General features: G+C 41.4%; 1 protein-coding gene across 4 annotated transcripts in view; it reads left to right on the forward strand.

Annotated features, from left to right (window-relative positions):
- Efcab2 (EF-hand calcium binding domain 2) overlaps positions 1-21,782 on the forward strand; it is an 82,538-nt gene that overhangs the window by 48,992 nt on the left and 11,764 nt on the right. For 3 of the 4 annotated variants that reach the window (XM_051186401.1, XM_051186404.1, XM_051186403.1), the window contains exon 3: positions 9,267-9,339. The exons of the other annotated variant lie outside the window; for it this stretch is intronic. In XM_051186401.1, coding sequence (XP_051042358.1) covers positions 9,267-9,339 — 73 coding nt within the window. The remainder of the gene's footprint in view (positions 1-9,266; positions 9,340-21,782) is intronic. 4 annotated transcript variants of the gene reach the window in all.

The following is a 21,782-nucleotide window of genomic DNA, read 5'->3' on the forward strand; positions in this document are numbered from 1 at the left end:
AAAAACGAGGAACATTTTGTTCTAGTCCTTTAAAGGCTCTTCAGTTGATTAGAAAGACCCCAGAGGGCCACCTTTCTGGAACAGAATAGTTCTGGCCTCTAGAGATTTTGCTCTTGTTTTAGCTTTATTTTATTTTTTAGCTTCAAAATAATGTGGATCTAAGAAAAAATGCCCTTCTAGAAGAAGCTGGGGTCCTTGTTTTGTTCTCCCCATTCCTGTAAATAGTTCCCAGACCAGCAGACTTTAGTAAATGTTTGTTGAATGAATGAAACCCATTTTCTAAAATTCTGCTTTGTTCTTAGACATTTCCAAATTGTGTTAAGTTTACTGATACTTAGTGAAGCATCAGCGGCACCAAGTATTATAAAGGGATAAATGGATTTGCTACTTTTTGCCCCTTCAAATTGCATCAGATGTCCTCAATCTCTTCACTGGGTTGTTTTTTGACCTTGACTACCCTTAATGAATGACTCAATCTATCTCAATGGCACTGGTGCCACCTTGTGTCCATAACAGGATACTACACCCATTGAATGTCAGCGCGTCAAGAACCAACCCAGTGCTTCTGTGGGGGTGTTTATCTAGGTGATATTGCTCTTTGTATGGTATAAATGCAGAAACAAATTCTTCTATTTAGAAGGCTTTGGAGATGATTTGTATTTATCAATATAAGACCTCTCTGAGCATGGGTCCTGCCCTGGAGTGTGGTTGATGTACCCAGTATCACTCCACTGAAGAAAACTGAGTTTCCTTCACCCAGAAGCTATCAGCTTTGAAAAGTGTCTTTGCTGGAAGTGACCTTGTACCCACTTCCCCTCTTTTGTATTGGGATTCTGCCATACTTGAGCTTGTGCAAGTATTGGACTCACTGTCACAGTCTGTGAGTTGATCTGTGCCTTTTCCCTGATGTCTGGAAAATGCTATTTCTTTAAAAGTGTACATCACCCCCTTTGCACATAGATCCTCGAACCTTCACAGAGGTGTGTGACAAAGACGTCCCACTTAGGGCTGCGTATTCCAAAGTCTCACCCTCTGCATGTTGTTCAGCCGTGTGTCTCTGCGCTAATTACCATCTACTGCAAGGAACTTCTCTGCTGAAGGTTGAGCAATGCCCTGATGTATGGTGTGCTGGTTTAAATGAAAATGCCCTCCTCCTAGGCTCATAGGGAGTGCCACTATTAGGAGGTGTGGCCTTATTGGAGTAGATGCGGCCTTGTTGGAGGAAGTATGCCACTGCCCATCTGGATGTAGGACTCTCAGCTACCTGTCCAGCACCATGTCTGCCTGAAGGCTTCCATGCTTTCTGCCATGCTGATAATGGACTAAACCTCTGAACTGTGGCCAGCCCCAATTAAATGCTTTCCTTTATAAGAGTTGCTGTGGTCATGATGTCTCCTCATGGCAATAAAACCCCAACTAAGATATATGGGTATAGCAATATATCATTAGGAATAATTTTAGTTCTGTGATCATTTAGCAAAATAATAGTATTAGGTTTTCCCCAGGGCTCATGACCTATTTGATTTTAGGTACAGGTTCCATCTCATGTAGTGGGCCTTAAACCTAATTTAAAAAAAAAGTGGTTGATACTTCCCTAACATTCATGTCATTATTATGCCGGTGAGAATATCTTGCAGGTAGATTATTACTAAAGCTCACAGCGTTTGTAGCTGGGTGGATTTGAGGATTACTTGTCTTATCATGTAGTGTGTATAGAATCTTCTAATAGGCTGGGTGGCCCTTAATCCCTGTACCGGGGAGGCAAGGCAGGTGGATCTCTGTGTGTTTGAGGCCAGCCTGGTCTACAAAGCAAGTTCCAGGACAGGCTCCAAAGCTACAGAGAAACCCTGTCTAGAAAAACTAAAGAAAAGAATCTTGTAGCAGTATAAAGACTAACTAGTAGGGTGAATCTGAGTACCACTTTGTTCTATGCCATATGTATGTAGTTTCTTCAGCAATAGGGTCTTACCATCAAGCTGGCAATAGCTTGCAGCATTTGGGGGAGCTTAGGGACCCCCTTTGGCCGACCCATTCTTGTTACTGGAGTTTTATTTGGCAACATATAATGTTTACTTGGGATATCATCTCCCCTGCTGTGTAGTGACTCTGTTTACATTCCTTTATATGCATATATGATTTAGGAAGCTTCTACAGTAGTAGATTTTCACATGGCCATTTAAAAGGCATTTAGTGTTAGTTGTCCACCCCATATTCCCTCCTCTACTCTGCCCCCCTTCCCCTACTCCATGTAATCCTTGTAATTTCCTCTTTAACCCTTTATAGCACTGTGTTCCATTTCTCCTTCGGAAGACCCTCCCACTATGGCTTTCTTATTTCACATTTTTGTTTCATTTCTAGTCTCTCTCTCTCTCTCTCTCTCTCTCTCTCCACACACACTGATTTCCCTTGTTGTTGGCATTTCTGTTTTGTATTTCCTGAAATTATATTTTCATCTTTTCTTGTTCTTTTGGTTTTGAGATAGGGTCTCATGTAGCCTAGGCTGGCTTTGAATTTGCTATGTAGGTAACGGTTTGAGTTTCTGACCCTCTTGCCTCCATTTCCCAAATGCTGAGATTATGAATGTATGCCGTCTTGTCTGGCAGTTTTCATATCTTTTGGTGTTTTTCTACATTTCCATTTCAATTTTTCCCTTCTTAATTCTCCGTCTCTCAGTGCAAAGGTCTAGCCTTTTTCTTGCCTGCCTTCTTTTTTCTGTCTCCCACCCTTGGGAGCATCACTGCTCCTAAGGCTGCAGCATCAGCATCCCAATTTCCTCACAGTGGCCAGCATAGCATCTCAGCTCATCTAGAAGCCATCTGGAGCTCTGCAGGGCCCACCTGGCCCCTTCTGCTGTGTTCCCATGTTCTTGGCACCGGTGCTGTGTGAGAGTGGCTTAGAGGATCGCTTAGTCTTCTGTGTCTCCAGCCTTGTGTTATATCCAGGCCACAGAAAACAAGGGAAGCTCTGAGTCATCCAGGCATCTGCTGTGATTGCCCTTTCCTCCCACCTCACAGACTTGGGGGGCTTCCCATCCCTGCTGGTGTTCAGGATTGAACCCAGGGCCTCACACATGGAGACCCATTGGAACTGATTCATCTCACTTTATTACCATCTAAAGAAATATTTAGAAATGGTGGCATTTAAATGCCCCCTTCCTTCTCTTCCTCATTTTGCCAGCGATCATCTCCTCAGCCCCCTCTCTGCATCGCCTTCTCTGGATGGCCACTGAAGGTGATGCCTCAGTTGTACTTTCTGTGGCCATATGTCCCCCTGCCATTTAGCAAGGAAGTGCTCCTCGTCTTCAGAGAGCCAGACACTCCTGCTTCTCAGTACACAGCCCATGCTCAGCCAGAGTCAGTACAAACCCAGCTCTACCACAGCAGAGGCGGGATGTGTCCACTTTTCCCTTGATGACACACTGTAGCAGATCTATCCAGCGCGCCCAAGTTTTCATATCTGAGGTCCAGTGTAAGAATGTTTTAATTAACATTCGTTACATATTAAATGAATAATTGAAATGAATAGTTGAATGAATTGCAACATCTTCAATAATCAGATTTTCAAGCCAGAGTAATACAGTTTATACAACACAAAAGAAAAGAAAATGTTTTATATGTGAGGTAGGAGTTCTGCCTTCATTTGTTAGTAATTTGGTTGTCATTTGTAAGAATCAAGTGTGCTTTTTTAAAATTAAAATCTTTGAATTAAGACATAAATGATGCAGGTGTGCTGCACTATGTGCTTTCACCTGGCTATGCCGTTTACACAGTTCACTTTGCTCATCGTCTTGCTGACTATGGAGAATTGGGTTAATTTTTGCCTAAAATGTACTAGTGCAGAGTGTCCTCGCCATTGTCTTAGTTAAGCATGGGGTTGTTGTTGTTTTTGTCCTTGCCTTTGTCTTAGGTTTGTCTTTTGTCCTTGCCATTGTCTTTCTGCATAGCCCCGGCTGTTCTGGAACTCACTACGTAGGCCAGGCTGGTCTTGAACTCACAGAGATCCTCCTGCCTCTGCCGCCACGCCTGGATTATAAGCATAGACTTTGTGTCCTGTGTGTTTGTGTGTGTGTTTAGTTTATTTAGCTTTTTTTTTTTATGGCTGTAACAAGGCATGTGAGTTAAATTGAAAAGAGGGAACTATTATTTAAATTTTTTAAAAGATTAGCTGTTAGCCTGTGTTTATATATACTTGGAGGTCTGGGGTCAAGCTTGAGAGTTGCTTTTTCTTCTTCCACTGTGGGTTTCAGGTACTGAACTCAGTTTGGTCAACTTGTGCTGCAAGCTTTTTTACCCACTGAGTGGGCCATGTCACTGAGGTCTCAGCCCATAGTTGGCCCTGTGGCAAGGCAGTGCCAGGCGGTACAGCTTGGCAGGAAGGGGAAATGAAGGTGGTCTGTTCATGTCATGGAGACCATGGAACAAAAGAGTGACAGGAGCAGCAAGGGTCTCAAAGGCACACCTGCAGTGATTTGCCAGTAGGCCCTGCGTGTGTGTGTGTGTGTGTGTGTGTGTGTGTGTGTGTGTGTGTGTGTGTGTGTGGCGTTAGAGAGAAACCTTGTGGGGTGAGTCCCCCTTTCACCTATAGATGGCGTCATGAACTCAGGATGTCATGCTTGCATGGCAAGCACTTTCACCAGCTGAGCCATCTTTCCAGTCCTAGGTCCCACTTCTTAAAGGTCCAAGTGTTTCCTAGTAGGCTGATGGGCTCTTATCAAGATAGGTCATTGCAGTATTCTTCAAAACAACATGAAAATTGGAACACACTAAGAGGTCCTTGGTTTCTTGTATATAAGTTTCTAAGAAATACAAAGCTGGCATTTTTAAGGAGGGATAAACACAGATTCTTATGTAACCAGTCTGCAATGACAATGTGGGTCTCAAAGAGTACATAACAGACAGGCTCGGTGGAGATCAGAATTAGGATATGTTTAGCATCCACAAGGCCCCGGCTTCCTTGTGTGCCCTACTTCCCAAATAACCTCCCAAATATAAACAAATCCTGTGCTTAACCAGAGCATCTTCTCCGGAGTCCTCTTCCCCGGCATGTCTCTGGGAAATGTCTCCCCCGCATGCTCACTTCTCTGGTCTGTCGTCCCCCATCCTTTGCCATCTCCTTCTCCCCTGCTTTCAACAGAAACTCCTTTGTCCCGATCGTTGCCTATCTCCCGCTTTACCAGCTCCACTGGAAAGTTGTGCAGTTCTGAGAACTGTCTATGGAACGCCACTTCTTCCTTCCTCTAACACCTCTGAGCTCCAAAGATAACTCTCGCTTTCTCCTTACTTTCCTTAGCTCCTGGGCACTGCCTTCCCCTGGGTGTTTGCTTACCCCAAGTCCTCTCTCTCCCATAAAGGTTTTCTGTGCCACGGGAGAGCGTCTCAGCACTCTCCCTGGATGGGTGACCTGCCCAGCCAGTGAACTATTATTTTTTAAGGTTTATTTTTATTGTTTTTAATTGTAATGTGTGGATGTTTGTGTTTGCTTGTGGGTGTGTGCATATGAATGCAGATGCCCTCAGAGGAGCCCAGGGGCCTCATATATCCTGGATCTGAGTTATAGATGGTTGTGAGCTGCCTGGTGAGGCTTCTGGGAACTGAACGTGGGTCCTCTGGAAGAACAGTAGATGCTCTTAACCATTGCTCCATCTCTTTGGGTCCTGATGCTCTCTTCTTAGAGGAGCCCTTAGGCCCCTGTGGCTCCCATCTCTGATGTGGGTCTCCAGCTCAGATCTTATCCTGTAACTTAATGCTCTGAAAGTTTCATCTTGCTGGTTGGCTTTCCCCTAGTTGTAAATGTGGAGGTTAGCCTGTTCTTGTTTCATGGATAGTGGCATGAGGCTCCGTGGTCAGTGATGTCACAGACAGCATGAGCAATGACTTGTGGTATCAGCCACTCTTGCCCTCCAAGTTCTATAGTTTAATAATATACTACACACATATGTCTAAAATATTTTAATATTTAACATATCTTAAATTGATGATGAATATTAAATACAGATGAGATTTTTGTATTCTCATTTTATTGTTTTTGAAATCTGAGTGTATTTTATTCCTTTGCTACATTTCACATGTTTAAGAGCCAGATATAGTGACTATGGTATCGGACAATAGGAGCCTCAAATTTCTTCAAATTCCCTATGCAAGAGCTATTAGGTTTTTGTCTCCTCCCTTTGTGCTGTCCCTTTTGTTGTGTTGTTAGTCCTCAATGCTGGAGTTTGAGCAGTTCTCACTGTAGCCAAACCCCAATAGTGTTGTGAAGGGAAAAGTGTCATTGTTTTCATGTGCTCAGTAAGTAGCTAATCTGTTGTTTCAATAGCATGTTTATTATATTGGTGTTACCCAGTTTCATGAGATACTGCTAGGGGCTTCATAAGAGAAAGAATAATCTAGTAAAGTATGTCTAGTGGCCATCATGTTCAGATCTGCCTAGATAACCCTATGGTCAAAAAAAAAAAAAGGGTTGAAGGGTTGAAATGAGAGGGGAGAACAAAGGAAGGTTACATTGTACCCACAGGAAGGAAGACTGTGTTAGTTTAATTTCTGCTGATGTAATAGATACAGTGACCAAACCAATTCAGAGAGGGAAGGGTTTATTTAGTTTATTCTTGGGTGCCTTAGTCCATCATGGAGGGCAGCCAGGCTGGGACTCAAGCAGGAACCTGGAGGCAAGAACTGAAATAGAACCATGGAAGAAGACTGCGTGCTGGATTGTTCTCCATAACCACTGTCCAGGCTTGGTACCTCTCTCAGTGGGCTGAGCTGCACCAATTTTAGTCAAGAAAATGACCCGCAGACATGCCCACAGATGTTGTGTGATAGTTTGATCACATTCTGACAATAAAGTTTGCTTTGAGGCAGAGAGTGGTTTCTTTGCTAACTTTTGCCATAAAGAAAGCAAGCTCCATACGGAGGTTCTTGGATACTCATCTTCTTTTGAAGTAAATTGGTGCTGTCAGGAGCAGATGTATCTCCCTGTCATGAAAAGCCTTAGGTTATTAAACATGCCATATTCTATAGTTCTTTGAAGTGTTTGAAGACCATCTATCTGAATATATCTACGTATGACCTTGAAAACATTCCTAACATGACTCTAAGTTTGACCATTATAGATGAACGTTAATCTGTAGTTCTTAATTAAGCATTACATTTTAAATGAATTGCATAAGCATGATACCCCAAGCAAGAGTAGAAACATTCATACAGTATAACAAAATTAATTTTAAGTTTGTATCAATATACAAAAATCCAAACCAATGTAAAATACTTAAGACTAGTAGTTGCTCTTTTAGTTTAAAAGTAGATTCAATAATCTACCCTTTTATCCTACCATTTCTATATCCCCCATTTTTCTTTTCAGAACAAGATCCCTGAATCTAATCTCCTTTGTTGAGCTTTATGTTGGTGTAATGGTCAGGAGTATCACACAACACACAGACCCCGGGAAGGCAATTCCTCAGTTGAGGTTCCCTCTTTCTAGATAACTCCAGTTTGTGTCGAGTTGACAAAACTAAGCAGTACACCCTGCCTGGTGATGCTGATTTGCCACGAGGAAATGTCAACATCAAAGGCAGGCAGGGCCCTGTCTCTCCACCACTGGTCTGGCCTCTCTCTTTTGTTAACTCTCACCACAGCCTCTGAGCAAAGAATTTAATAATTCTTATTTAAAGTGTTTTTTCTCACAAGTAAAATACACAGCAAAGAAAATTCTTCTCAAATTGATCCAGAATGGTAAGGAAATTAAAATATTGCGTGAATGCATGTGAAATTTGATTAGCATTCAAATATGACTTCAATTTTAATGGAAATGTGTAAGAATCTACTACAGATCCCATCATTATTTGCAGAGAATATTGAGTTGAATGTATACTTTTCTTAGATTATTTGTTGGATTGAATTTCATTGTTATGGGGAAGGAGGGCAAGAGAAACTAATACTTACTGAGTGGCTATATTGTCCTCGGCTGAGCTTTACATTACACTAGTATTTGACCCTCACTGTGTCCCCAGATCCATTTATGTGTTTTGAGGAAGGTACTGGCTGTTTCACCGTTAGGTGTATTTAGGTAGGGAACTTGTCCGATCTAGCCAGTTGTGGAGTTGTGATTTCACCCTCTGTAGTTTGGTGCTGGAGACCATGTTTTATGTTCTTTGTCAGTAATAGAGCCTTTATGACAAAACTCTGGTGTAGATAACAGCATCATTATTCTACAGATGTTAAACCTGAGGCCAGCTTTCAAACCAAGCAGCGGCTGGAGAGATGGCACAGTGGTTAAAAGTACTGGCTGTTCTTCCAAAGGACCTGGATTCAATTCTCAGCACCCACATGGCAGCTCACAACTCCAAGATCTGACACCCTCACACAGACATGCATGCAGGAAAAACACCAAGGCACATAAAATTTTAAAAAATATTTAAAAGACCCCAAAATACAAAAAACCAAGCAGCACCCAGAGAGCTGGAGAACAAAGCTTCATTTAAGTTGAGTAGGCATGGACCAAAGCTAGTGTTTTGCAAAGTCTGGTCCCATCCTGTAGTTTCTTACAACATATAGTTTGAGCAAGTGTGAAGATTCCTATCTGCAGGGACCATATGAGGGTGGTCTCTGGGTCTCATAATCACTGAAGGGATGCTACTATTTCAGTTTTTGTGTGTCTACAGAAGCAGATGTTGTGAGTAGCCATTGGAACATTCCTACTTTAGCAAATATGGCCAACTATTTCTGCTGGTAGCTTTGTAAGCATTTGCTTTCAAGATAAGAGGGTGGAATTTGAAAGGAGCAAGAGTACATACAGCAAGCAGAGTGAAGTAAACTTTAACCCAGCCTGACTCTACTTAGTCCTGTGGCTAGCCCCCAGGCAGGACTCATGAGGCTCTCACCCTGCAAGGCTACGTTAGATTAGCTAGGTGCACATTAGCATGCTAAATGTTTAGCATATATTGTCTTTTCTTCCCCATTAGAGTTAAGCAACAGTTGAAATCAGCCATCAGGTGGCTGCCATTCCTTCCCCCTCCGGCCATCTCATCCTGAGCCCTTCTCTGGAGATTTTGAACTAGTCATGGCTTGCATTTGCCAGAGAAAGCATTGGTCTGCCTTGGTTCATTTGTGTATCTCTTACTTTTCCCAGAAACTTTCTCATACAATTGTGAGCCAGGTGGTTTGCTTTATTATGTGATCTGAAATAATTTAGATAATTATTTGATACTTTATACCACACTTGCCTTTCCAGAATTTATATTCTAAAACTGTTCACAACTTTTTTCCCCCCTGCAGAGAGATTGGGACAATTATCAGGTCACTGGGATGCTGCCCTACTGAAGGAGAGCTGCATGATTTCATTGCAGAGGTGGGTAGGTGGCTGAGGAAGTGTCGCTCAGCCACATAAAACTAACAATTCCCTAAACTACCGAGGGTGCTGTTTGAGAGTGTTAGGAGAGCTGTGCAGGTAAGTCAGCCAGTGGAACTTGAAAGCATTTTGACCAGGTCTTGAAGAAATGGCTATGAGGAAGTGGCAACTGTTGATACAGAATTTTTAAATTAGTTGAAGACAGGCCACATGGAGAAAGACCAACGACAGACATATTTAGTAATAATGTTGCTTCATAGAGAGAATGCAATTTTATTATTTATTTAAGGAAATAAAACTAAGTTTCAGAACACATATAATAGTAAATAGACTAGAGAACACTAACCAGTCTAAAAATCTAAAAAATTATTATTTATAATAATAACAAAATTTAACCATTATTAGTTAAAAGATCTTGATTGGCTTTCCTCTGTGGTTATAGATTCCTTGAAATGGGTATGCATTGTTGACCAGAGGAGACTGGCGTTCCTGCTTTCCTTGGCCCCTAAGGAACAATGGACAAAGATCTGATTGGCTATTTTGGAGTTATTTTCCTCATAAGGGAAGGGAGAGAGAACAATAGGAGAATCATTGACAAGTTAACATTAAGTTACTGCAGGCAACTTTTTTTTTTTTTTTTTTTTTTTTTGCCAAAGATGAAACCAGAAGGACTTTATTATCATGCCCATTGAAGCTGGCTTTCCTGGGGGAATTTCTGTTTGGCATTGTTTAACTTTATCATGAATGACTCCATTTTGGTTTTAAGTCTATTCTTTGGGACCTAGTGTAAGAGCTGAATCCAAAATAAAAGTCATTTGTAATCATTGTTTGCAGTGTAAACTGTAGCTGGAAGAAAGAAAACAGTGGTTGAGTAGCTCATGCCCAGGGAGCTTCATACTCCATTCTGCCTACAGAAAGATCTCTGATTGAACGTTACGTGTAGAATATCAACAAAGAGAGACCTTAAGGGGAAAAAGCTTCCTGGGCCACAGAGTTGCTTTTCTTTGCCTGCGCAGTTTGGTTGGAGGATTGATAAAGGATGAGAGAGAAAAACAAAGAGGTGGAATTTGACGTACCTCCTTACTCTTTGTACTACTGGTAGAGTTCTAATCTATTCTCTTGTAGACAGATTTCTCTTTGGGTCACCAGCTCACAAAAAAGGACATGGAGACTTATTATTAATTATGAAAGCTCAGCCTATAGCTTAGGCTTGTCTCACGAGCTCTTATAACAAATTAATCTACGTTTTGTCTGTGGCTTTTTACCTCTCTTCCATCTTGCACTTCCTGTTTCCTCTCTGTGTCCTTTGTGTCCTCTGTCATCTCTCCTGTGCCTAGATTAATCTCCTCTCCTCTCTCTGCCTGGAAGTCCCATTTAACCTCTTCCTGCCTAGCTATTGGACATTCAGCTCTTTATTAAACCAATCAGAAGGTCCCTTGACAATGTACACTGTGACAACATCTTCACAGTGTACAAAGATTATTCCACAACATCCTATGCTTTGTTATAAAGAAGGAATTCAAGATTTCAGGCTGATGTTGGAGAAACTTGAAATAGTAAAATTGATGCTACAAAGGATTTACTAATAATTGTGATTAGGAAATATTAAGTTACATCAAGTAGAATTTAGCTAAAGGAGCTCTGCTTCCAATATGACTGTAAGATAAGTAGTGTACTCAACAGACTTGTTAGAAACTGTAGGAATGAAAAATTTGTTCCACAACTGCAGTTTAGAGATGCTAAGAAAGTTTCTTCCAATATTTATTTACCAAGATTGACCCTCCAATTAGGCTCTATTTTCATAACAAAAGGAGGAAACTTACAACCAGCCATTAGACTCATCCCATATCAAAGAACATGCCTAAGGGGCTGTTCAAGGGTTACCCTGCTACTAAGTCCCTGTGCTCTCATCAGGAAAAGCACACTTCTGCTAGGTGAACAAGATGGGCCTGGGCAGCAACTATTCCAAAAGAACAACACTAGGGTCCTTAAGAAATAATTCTAGCAATATCCTTGTTGTGTAATTTTCTCAACTGTCCAAGTGTCCAGACTTGCAGTCTCCTATCTGTTTAAATTGTTCAAAGTGGAACCTGAAGCTGGGATCTGAAAGAGGTCATATAGGGTGACTGCATATGTGAGACGCACATGCCTATGGTGTGTATAACTTAGAAAATCTAGTCAAGGCTGGCTCATCTTTGCGCATTAGCCAGAGCGGGATGAGTACTATATTAAAGAGCCTTTTCCTTTATTAATCTCTAAGTGTGCAAAGTGATTTCTCACTAGGAAGGCATATCAGTTGTAGAACAGGGCAAGCCAGTTAATTTCTGTTGAGTGTCAGTTTCTCCATAATAGTGCCTGCTTCAGAGTTGCCTCAAAGATACATTAAATAATGTATTACAAGCCAGTTTGAGATGGAGAAAGCGGAAAGGTCCAGTAGTGTAAAATCAGAAGGATGACTGTTGCTATGACCACAGTAGCCGACAAAGACATCTTGAGGGAGCAAAACCTTGTTCTGGAGCAGGGTTCTAGAGCAGGGGCTCTCATGCTCTCTAATGCTGCGGCTCTTTAATCCAGTTCTTGTGGTGCGGTGACCCCAACCATAGAATTATTTTTGTTGCTGCTTCATAACTAATTTTGCTACTGTTATGAATCATAGTGTAAGTATTTTTGGAGATGGAGATTTTGTCAAAGGGGTTGTAACCCACAGGCTGAGATCCACTGTTGTTGGGGACTTCAGTTCATTGTGGCTGGGAAGGCATGATGGAGCCTCCCAGGTCTTGGTGTACAGGGAAGCTGGAAGAGGGGTGGGCTTAGCCTCCAAAGGCCCATCCCAGTTACCTAGGCTTCTCCCAGGCTTGACTCTTTAAAGTTCCATGGCCTCCCCCCAACAGTGTCACCAGTTAGGGAATGCGTGTTGAAAACATGAGCCTATGGGGTTATTTCAGACACAAACCATAGCAGTAGCATCATTTTTTCATTACTATTTTGAAATATTTAGTAAGATATTCTAAGTTGTAAGAATACATTGTTTTTATATTTCAGAATTTCAAAAGCTATTTTGAATGAAGATTAGGAAAAAGGCTTGTTTTTCCTGTGAACCCATCTTATCCCTCTGTCCCCCAAAAGTAACTAGTGCCGGGGAGAGGTGAAGAGGCGCTGTGAGGAAGGCAGGAATCGGGAGATGAATTTATGGTGAAATAAGATTCAGTGTGTAGCAGGCATGGTGGCACACGCCTTTAGTCTCAGCACTTGGGAGTCAGAGACAGACAGATCTCTGACGCCGAGGCTAGCCTGGTCTACAGAGGCCAGAGCTTTACAGAGAAACCCATCTCTATAAAAAAAAAAAAAAAAAAAAAAAAAAAAAAACAAAAAACAAAAAAACAAAACAAAGAGAATCAGTGTGTTTTCAATAGACAGGAGTAAGTACTGAAGATAGGGAGGGAGAATGGCTTAGGTGTGTTTTAATATATTTTAGGAATCTGAAAAAAAGTCCTGCCTAGACTATCCAGACACCACAAACAGAATTTATTTATATATTATTTGTAGCTGCTTGATTGCTTTCCTTTTCTTTTTTGGAGATGGTCTCACTATGTAACCCTGGCAGCTTGCCTCTGCCTCCTGAGTGCTGGCTGGCATTAAAGACATGCACCACCATGCCCAGTGACCCTGATTAGAACATAACTACTGTAAATATAAGTAATTTAAAAAATTTTTTAAATTAGGAGAAGGCCAATTTTTCCTGAAAATTGCGTTCATATATAATAGTTATGGTTCATTTGGGTCACCACCCTATATAAGTTGTGTAAAAGGTTATTGTGTGTGTCAACACAATTCATTCCAGCTAAATTCTAGCAATAGAGTTACAACAGCTTTGACTACTCCCCTTGAATTTTACCAGATAAATGAGAAGAAAACACACATATTTATACTTATCAAATACATTTAGGACATTGAAAATCCACAACAGTGAATACCTAGGGGTAAATATCATATTGCTAAATGTTCCATAATAACTTCAGAGAACAAACAATTTAAATGTGCTTTTAAAATTACTCCAGGGCTGGCAGATGGCTGAGCATATAAGGGACCTTGCTGCTGTGTCTGACACCCTGAGTTTCATTCCTGAAACCCACATGATGGAAGAGGCAAACTGATTCCCACAACTGTCCTCTGACCTCTACATATCCATGAGCATGCATACATATACACACATTCTCTCTCTCCAAACACACACACACACACACACACACACACACACACACGCACACACACGCACACACATATACACACGTTCTCTCTCTCCAAACACACACACACACACACACACACACACACACACACACACACACACGCATGCACACATATACACACGTTCTCTCTCTGTAAAACTTTGGAAACTTTTTCTGGAAATTGAATTTTCTAACTATCATGTGCTTGAATTTTAGGACAGAGACATCTCTAACATAACTTTTTAAATTCTCAGCTCTTTGCTTCCTGAAGATCAGAAATCTCTTGAGATAGACCAGTCTTTAGATTCCTCATCATTGATTCATCTGTTTAATATTCCAAAAGTAGCAACCTGCTCCAAGTAATTCCTATCTGTATAGGGTGTTATAAAAGCTAGCAGCTGTGGGAAGGAAGGGCTAGTGCAAATCTTTCTGCACGAAGGTTACCCTGTCTTCAATATTAAGTCAGAGCTATCTAGTGTGTGGGCGCTGGGAGGAGAGAAAGACTATTTAAAGGTCTATGTCCTTAGAAATTCAAACTTACATAGAATTAAAGAGAATTATATTACACAGGAAAGCTAAAAGATGTCTCAAACAAACAAACAAACCAGTGTTGATTTAGGCTTCCGAACTAAGCTAGGATTGTACCTTTTTATTGGGAGGACATCTTCAGCCACCTGCTCCTCGACACTTGCCTTTGTGAATGGTGAGCAGTGTCCCTGTTCAGCCCTCTGTTCTGCTATTAATGTACTGTGCTCTTGAGAACATTTCTCGGGATCTCCTTGTGTATTATCAGGGTTCTCTTGAGTAACAGAATTTATAGAATGAATCTCTCTCTCTCTATCTATATATATATATATGTGTGTGTGTGTGTGTGTGTGTGTGTGTGTAGAAAGAGGATTTGTTAAAATGACTTATAGGTCTTACTAATCTAACAATGGCTGCCTATGGATGGAAGGTCCAAGAACCCAGTAGTTGTTAGTCCATGAGTCTGGATGTGTCAGCTGGTCTTCAATATACACCAGAATCCTAGAGAAGTGGGTTCTAATGCCAGCGAAGGCATGGACTTGCTATGAGGCTGAGAGCAAGCAGGTAAAAAGAGAGAGCTTCCTTCTTCCTTGTCCTTTATACAAGCTGCTAGTAGACACGTGGTCCAGATTAAAGGTGAATCTTCCCTCCTCAGAAGATCTGGATTAAAGTGTTATCTTCCTACTGCAAAGATCGGATTAGAAGTGGATCTTCCCACTTCAAATGATTCAATTAAGAAAAATCCTTCACAGGTGTGCCCAGCCATTTGAGTTTTAGTTAATTCTAGATGTATTTAGGTTGATGGCCAAGAACCCCTAGCACACCTTGGTTCTCTGTTTAGCCTTAGCAGTCAGTGTTGTGAGGCCCAGCTTCTGTGCTTAAACAACTTTACATGATTGACATTGCCTGGGGGGGGGTTGGTAGGCAGATTACCCCACAGATGTTAACCAGCCCAGGTTTGTGTACCGAGGACCTAGTGAACGTAGGCCTGATGAGGCAACCATCTTGGGCCCCAGTGATGCTTAGTCTGTGTGTCCTGATGCCCTCAGTGAGCAGTGCATCATTCCTTCCATCGTCTTCCATGAACACAACCCTCTAGTGGGTTTTCTGTCTCATGGATACTATATCTGCTCCAGTCAATCCATGCTAAGGAGAAAACTGGCATTTCCGGTTCATTTGCTGTTTAGTTATTTATTTATCCCAGGTCCCTAAGAGCCACCCTGGCAGTAAGTTGTCATTACCTTCTGGGTTTCTTGTCATAGGAAGTACTTGAGCAAGTTTTTGCTTTCCTTGTCTTGTATTTTAGTTCTCTGATTGCCACAAGACTTGCTTCCCAGTCACAGTAGCTAGTTTCATTTCTTACTTCAGTATGCATTTTCTTTCCTCCTGATAGGCCCAGTGCCTCCCCAGCAAGGTTATGCTGGGATTTAACTCAATTTACCAGCCTGCCTTACAGGAGAGTTGTGATAGGCGGTTCCTGAGGGGTGCCTGTTTCCTGAAGGGACAGTCTTTTGCAGCACAACACTGCCACCTCCTGTTAGAAAGGGGTGGGTGCAAGCCTAGAGCCTCCAGGGGATTTGCCTAGCTAGTGTCCTTAGAGGGACCTGTGGTTTGATTTCTCCACGTGTCATGCAGCATGCCAGGCCTTTGCCACCAGGACTCTGGCCTTGAGTGTCTGTTTTGCCTTGGCATGTAAACACCCCTTGATGTCTTTAACTGTTGCATTTTCTATTTCTGGGATGTCACACCAGCCTCCCCACAGCCTGTTATTTGGAGCCTGATCTAAGGATAGTATATATGTTCTTTTTTTTCTTATTGTTGTGGCAAATACCCACAAAAACAACATAAGAAGTGATAGAGAAGTGTACTTTGGCACCCAGTTTGAGTCTGATAGGGAATGGATGGTGGTGGGGACATGAGACAGTTGGTCACACTGTTAGGAGATAGAGGTGAAGGCTGGTGTTTACTCCCCTTCTCCGTTTGATTCAGCCCAGGACCCTAACCTTATAGAATGATGCTGCTTAAGGCGGTCTTCCTTCTTTGATTGACCCTTTCTGCAAACATTCTGACAGATATACTCACAGGTGTATTTCCAAGATGACTTTTGATATTTGGTGATGAGCCGTTATCGCCTGAGCTATCCTCATTCTTCCATGTGATCTGAGCACAGTCAAATCCGCAATGAAGTTGAACACCAGTGGTGCTTTAAAAAATTTAAATATCATAAAAAGTAAAGAAAAATCTGCATCAAAATCTTACATACCCAGCAATACCTAAGGTATTTATTACCCACTCTTTCCTGGAATTGACCCACTCCTGTTTAATTGGTGTGTAACTGAGTCTGCCTTTCACTGTAGGAGATAAGTACTTCTTTATAGGCTGCCAAAGATCCATGTGGCCTTGACATCTAGCAACTGCTTAACAAAGCTCTCATTTCTCCTTTCCCACAGGCATCAGCGCAACTCGCAGCTACTGCCCTGCTTTAGGTATTGTTCTTCTCTTGATGTTGCCATGCTTACACTGGATGGGTGCCTGCAAGGGCGACCCTCTCTCTTACATGCTCTCAGTTACCTTTCGTGAAATCTTTATCACTAGATGTGCACAGCACTCCATCACATTTTGGCCTACAAAGCAACGAGCCAGCCTGACTCAGAAGTCCATCTCACTGCCTGTGTTTTTTGTTTCACTTCTGATGACATATGTGGTCCTGTGGATGCTCTAAGAAGCTAACCCTGAGCCACAGACATTAAAGGGACAGTGGGGACTGTCAGGGCTGGAGGAGGTAGGAGAGTGTCAGAATACAGTGCAGGTTTGACACATGGGTAGGAGAGATGGAAGAAGGAAGGCCTTAGCCATTTGGATGGTGACAAGCCCTCAGTCCTAACTTGCTCATTGGAGGAGTCTCCCTTACTGGCATGGTACTTATTTTGATGGCTGTGCTATACCCTTAGGGACTGGAGAAGCCATGGAAGATGTGGCTCAGGCTTAGACATGATGGCTGGTAATATCATCTGGTTATATTTCTTAGAGACAGAGGTTGAATAGAGGGCCATTTCCATAGCAGCCAGTTGTGGTTTGAATGAGAATGGCACCTATAGGCTCATTTATTTGAACTTTGTGCCACTATTGCACTATCATAGCTAGTCCATTTTAAACCTTAGGCAATTTTGGAAGCCCAGCTCTAGAGTCTGCGAGGGTTCTCTCTTTTGTGGCTTTGATTCCCTATGGTATTTCTCTAGTCTTCTGCATGTGAGATAAAAGCACCTAGCTGCCAGTCAAATATAAAACAGTTCCACTAGGGCCAGGAGGGGGCGGTTTCCCCTAGGTGGGAAGGAGCCAAGGAGGATGAGCATTTAGTGCAATGAAGCACTTGAGCCTGTGTGTGTGGGGGAACTAATGGCTGTAAGGCACTTGTTCAGCCTTTGCTCTGCGACTTCAAATTGCATACATTCGGTATTAGAAGGTTCCTTGCTCCTGACATGATTCAGTTTCCACTTGCTTTAAAATATCAAGTTATCCAACAAAAGGGTAGTTCATTCTAATTTTAAAAATTCTTTCAGTACCATTCTAATTTTTAGATTATTTCAGTAATTGAAAAAGAACTTACAGCACATAATGTCCTAATTCTTGTCAAACAGCCTGTAGAATCTTTAGGATAAATAAAGATGTAAAATTATCACAGTTATTTATTTGTGCATTGTGCATGTGTGTGCACGGCATGGCTCATATACGGAGGCCAGAGGACACTTTTCAGGAGTTGGTCTCTCTTTAATTTTCCAGAGATTGTCTCAGGTTGAGGCTTGGCGAGAAGCATCTTTACCCATGGAGCCATTTTTAATAATTTTTTTTAAAGGCAGTGGCTTAAATTTTTTTCATTTATGGGGTAGAGATGTAGCTTAGTGGGTGAGTACTCATATGCAGGGTCTGGCATTTGATTAAAAAAGTAAACATTTAAAGTCAATTGCAAAGGGGATACTCCTGGTAAATATTGATCAACTTTTGTTATTATTTTATTCAATCCAAGGTTAATTATTTTCTATATGTTGTTTTGAAGAATGGTTTGTATAAAAATGTATGTGCTAGATGGTATTTAGAGTCTAACTTGAAATATCTCATTTTTTGCTACAAAAAGTTTTAAAAATCCTTATGTATTTCTTGTTTGTTGATCAGAAGCAGTGCTTTATAAGCCAGTTTAGCTACTGATATTATCTTGTGTTTTTGTGAAGCATGAAATAGTTTATCTTACTGGCTCATTGTTAAGCCACTAGGTAGAGATGAATTTTACTTTGCATTTTGTTGTTCTAGTTGAGTGGGTTTGGCACTAAAATAAACAATGCTGTAATGGGAAGATATGGCCTTACAATTTCACGTGCAGATGTGTGGAAAGAAGTGTAGATTTGTTCCTATCAGCACATCTGACAGATTGAGGCCCTCTGATAGGCACTTAATCTCCCAAGGCCTGTGTGTCCTCAGATGCAAAATAGGTCAGGAAAACGGACTCAATGCTAAAGTAGATAAAAATGATGATTTCTGAAGGCATTGAGACTTATGCATTGGCGTTGTAGAAAACGTTATAATGCATACCTTTATTAGAAGACAGGTGGAGTCAGCTCCATGTTACAGGGCCCTAGAGCATCTTAGGACCCCATGACAATGATAGAGAGGGGACCTTTGGTGGCAGAAGTCTTCTGCCTCCACCCTAGAATCATTTTGTTTTGTTTCGAGATAGGTTTCTCTGTGTAACAACAGTCCTTGCTGTTCTGCATTTCACTTTGTATACCAGGCTGTCCTCTGCCTGCTTGCTTCTGCCTCCCAAGTGCTGGAATTAAAGGCATACACCACCACCAGCAGCAGCTTATACCTAGTATCTTAATGCTTTGTATTATTAGGTGCTACATTTCACATGGCATTTTATAGAGAGGAGGCAGGGTGCTGAGTATATAGCCTGATAGTAGAGTGCTTGTCTAGCACTTGTGAGGCTCTAAGTTCAACATCCAGCACCATAAAAACCAAACCAGATTGACAACCAACAGATAAGAGGCAAGGCCAAACTTCCGAGGGAACAGGTCCATGTTTAGTGAGTGTGCCTATGCCTGGAGTTTCTGTATAGAGTCTTTTAAGGAAGGATAGCATTGCACCACATAGAAGACGGTTTACACTATGGGTAATGTCTTTATCATCAACTCTTGTGGTTCACAAAGCGGTCATGTCCTACCTCGTAAAACGGTCATACAACTCCATCATTATTGTAGACATAATTGTTCTCTCATGTTGTAAATGACACAGAAGCTAGAGGAATTTGTTTTATTTTGCAGTGCTGAGGGCTGGACCCATAGCCTTGCTACATGCTCAGCAAGCACTCTACCACTGAACTGCATACCTTGATTAGAAGACAGGTTTTTGTTTTTCAGAGTTTCTCGTGTATCCCTTGCTGTCCCAGAATTTACTTTGTAGACAGGGCTGGCCTTGAACTCAGAGATGCCCCTCTCCCCAATATGAGGTTCTTGAATTGATTTCACTCTATCTTGGTAACAGTTGAGCTTTTCCTGGAAAGTCTAATACATGTCACTGTCCTGTGGGTTTCTTTTTTAAGAAGTTGCATTTTCTTTTTTATTAAGTTAATTAAAAATTTATGTGTGTGTCTCTTTTGCCTGTATGTGTATGTACTACATGCATTCAGTGCCTGTAGAGTTCAGAAGAAGGGTTAAGTTACAATCACAAAAGGTTGTTTGCTGCTCTGTGGGTGCTGGGAACTCGTAAGAGCTGCAGTGCTGTTACCCACTGAGCCATCTCTCCAGCCCTGTCCTGTTTTTTTCTGTATTAACTCTGTAAAATAGCTCTTCTGAATGTGAGTACATTTTGCAAATTGCCAGCTGTTGCACATTGCCATTTCTGCCATTTGTATAAAAATATGCCACAGGTACTTAACATATATAAACCAGTCTTACATGTGTCTGCTGAAGGTTCTGAACCATTATTAGATAGTGTACATTAAACTTTAGCAGGACTGGTGGCAGAGCTCTGTTTCAAGCTTTATGTTCTCTGCCATTCTCTGGTCCCTTCTCAAAGCTGGAGGTTGAAGCCAGGACCTTGAGAACACTACAATGCTCCACCAGTGAGTTCTACCCCCCTTTTCTCACCTCTGTTTTTAAATCCGGGTAGCCACCTTCATGTTCAGTGGTATGCTCCCAATTTGAACATGTTTGTGTCCAAATTTTCCATTTTCCCCATGTGTTTGTTGTCCACATATGTTGGGACACACACATGTGTGCAGGTACATGCATGTGAAAGCCAGAGGCTAATGTGGTGTCTTCCTTGATTGCTTTCCTCTCTATATAATGAGGTCAGTCTCTTGAATACAGAACGTGCCTGTTGGCTAGTCTAGCTATTATGTAGGCTCTGGGGAATCTGAACTCTGGTCCTTGTGCTTGCTGAACCAGTGCTTTATCCATTGAGCCAACTCCCCTCTCCCCAACGCCCCCCCCAGATTTCCACATTCGGAAGGCTCTTGTCCTTTTTTTTTTTTTTTTTTTTTTGTGTTCTTTAAAGGATTTTTATTAATTCCTTGAGAATTTCTCACAGTGTACTCTAGCATATTTATCCCTACTCCTCTCCCTAAGGTCTCCTAGTACCATTCCCACTTCCCACCCTGCCAACTTCATGTCCTCTTTTACTTCTCTGTTTTTGACAAGGTCTAATTCTGTGGTCCAGACTGGCCTGGAACTTGCTATGTAGACAAAGTTGGCCTTGAACTCATGTCACTCCTTCTGCATCGGCCTTCCAAGTGCTGGGATTGCAAACATATCCACCATTCCCGGCAGTTTTTCCTTCTTGGTGGGGACAACATGGCTCATTTATCTTTGTCTACCAGACCATAATAGTGAGCACCAGTTAAATATATACTGTGAAAAAAAACATTTGCAGTATTTCTGGAAATGAAAACTTAAAGCAAAAATTCTGAATCATCTGCCCCATAGAAATAATCCACAGTGAACTTAAGTGTTCTCGTTATACAAGCAGTAAATTAATGAGGTGATAGATATGTTAATTACCTTAGGTGTAATAATTTCACTATATGTGTATATCAAAGCATTTTGCTGTATCTTTAAATGTATACAATTTAATTTGTCAATCTTGCCTCAATAAAAATGTCTAAAGAATTTAAAACAATAAAAATGCTGAGAACCCTTTTATTATCTTTGCAACTTTCTATTAAAAACCATCCTAAGAGGAAACTATTATTTGAATATAAAACCATTTATAATAAAATAGTGTTTGTCACCACTAAACATTCCATGAATGTTATATTTTAAATGCCATTGCTTATACATGTTTAGAGAACATACCAGATATGGCCTCTAGAGGGCAGTGTTGGGTCATGGAAAGAATATTGCAATTTCAAAATGGACTTATAAAATTCATTTAAAATGGACTTAAAAATTGTGTGTGTGTGTGTGTGTGTGTGTGCATGCGCACGCACGCATGCACACCTGTACATGTATATATGATGTATGTGGCCACACACATGATGCCACAGTGGATATGTGAAGGTAAGAAGACAACGTGTGGAATCTGCTCTCTCTACCTTTCCTTGAGTTCTGGGACTGAACGAAGGTCACAGGTTTGTGCAGACATTTCTTCATCTGTTTTCTTACTTGAGAGAGAGAGATAACTTTATTTCCTTTTTGC

Source organism: Phodopus roborovskii, unplaced genomic scaffold, assembly GCF_943737965.1.
Source record: "Phodopus roborovskii unplaced genomic scaffold, PHOROB, whole genome shotgun sequence".
Classification (NCBI taxonomy): domain Eukaryota; kingdom Metazoa; phylum Chordata; class Mammalia; order Rodentia; family Cricetidae; genus Phodopus; species Phodopus roborovskii.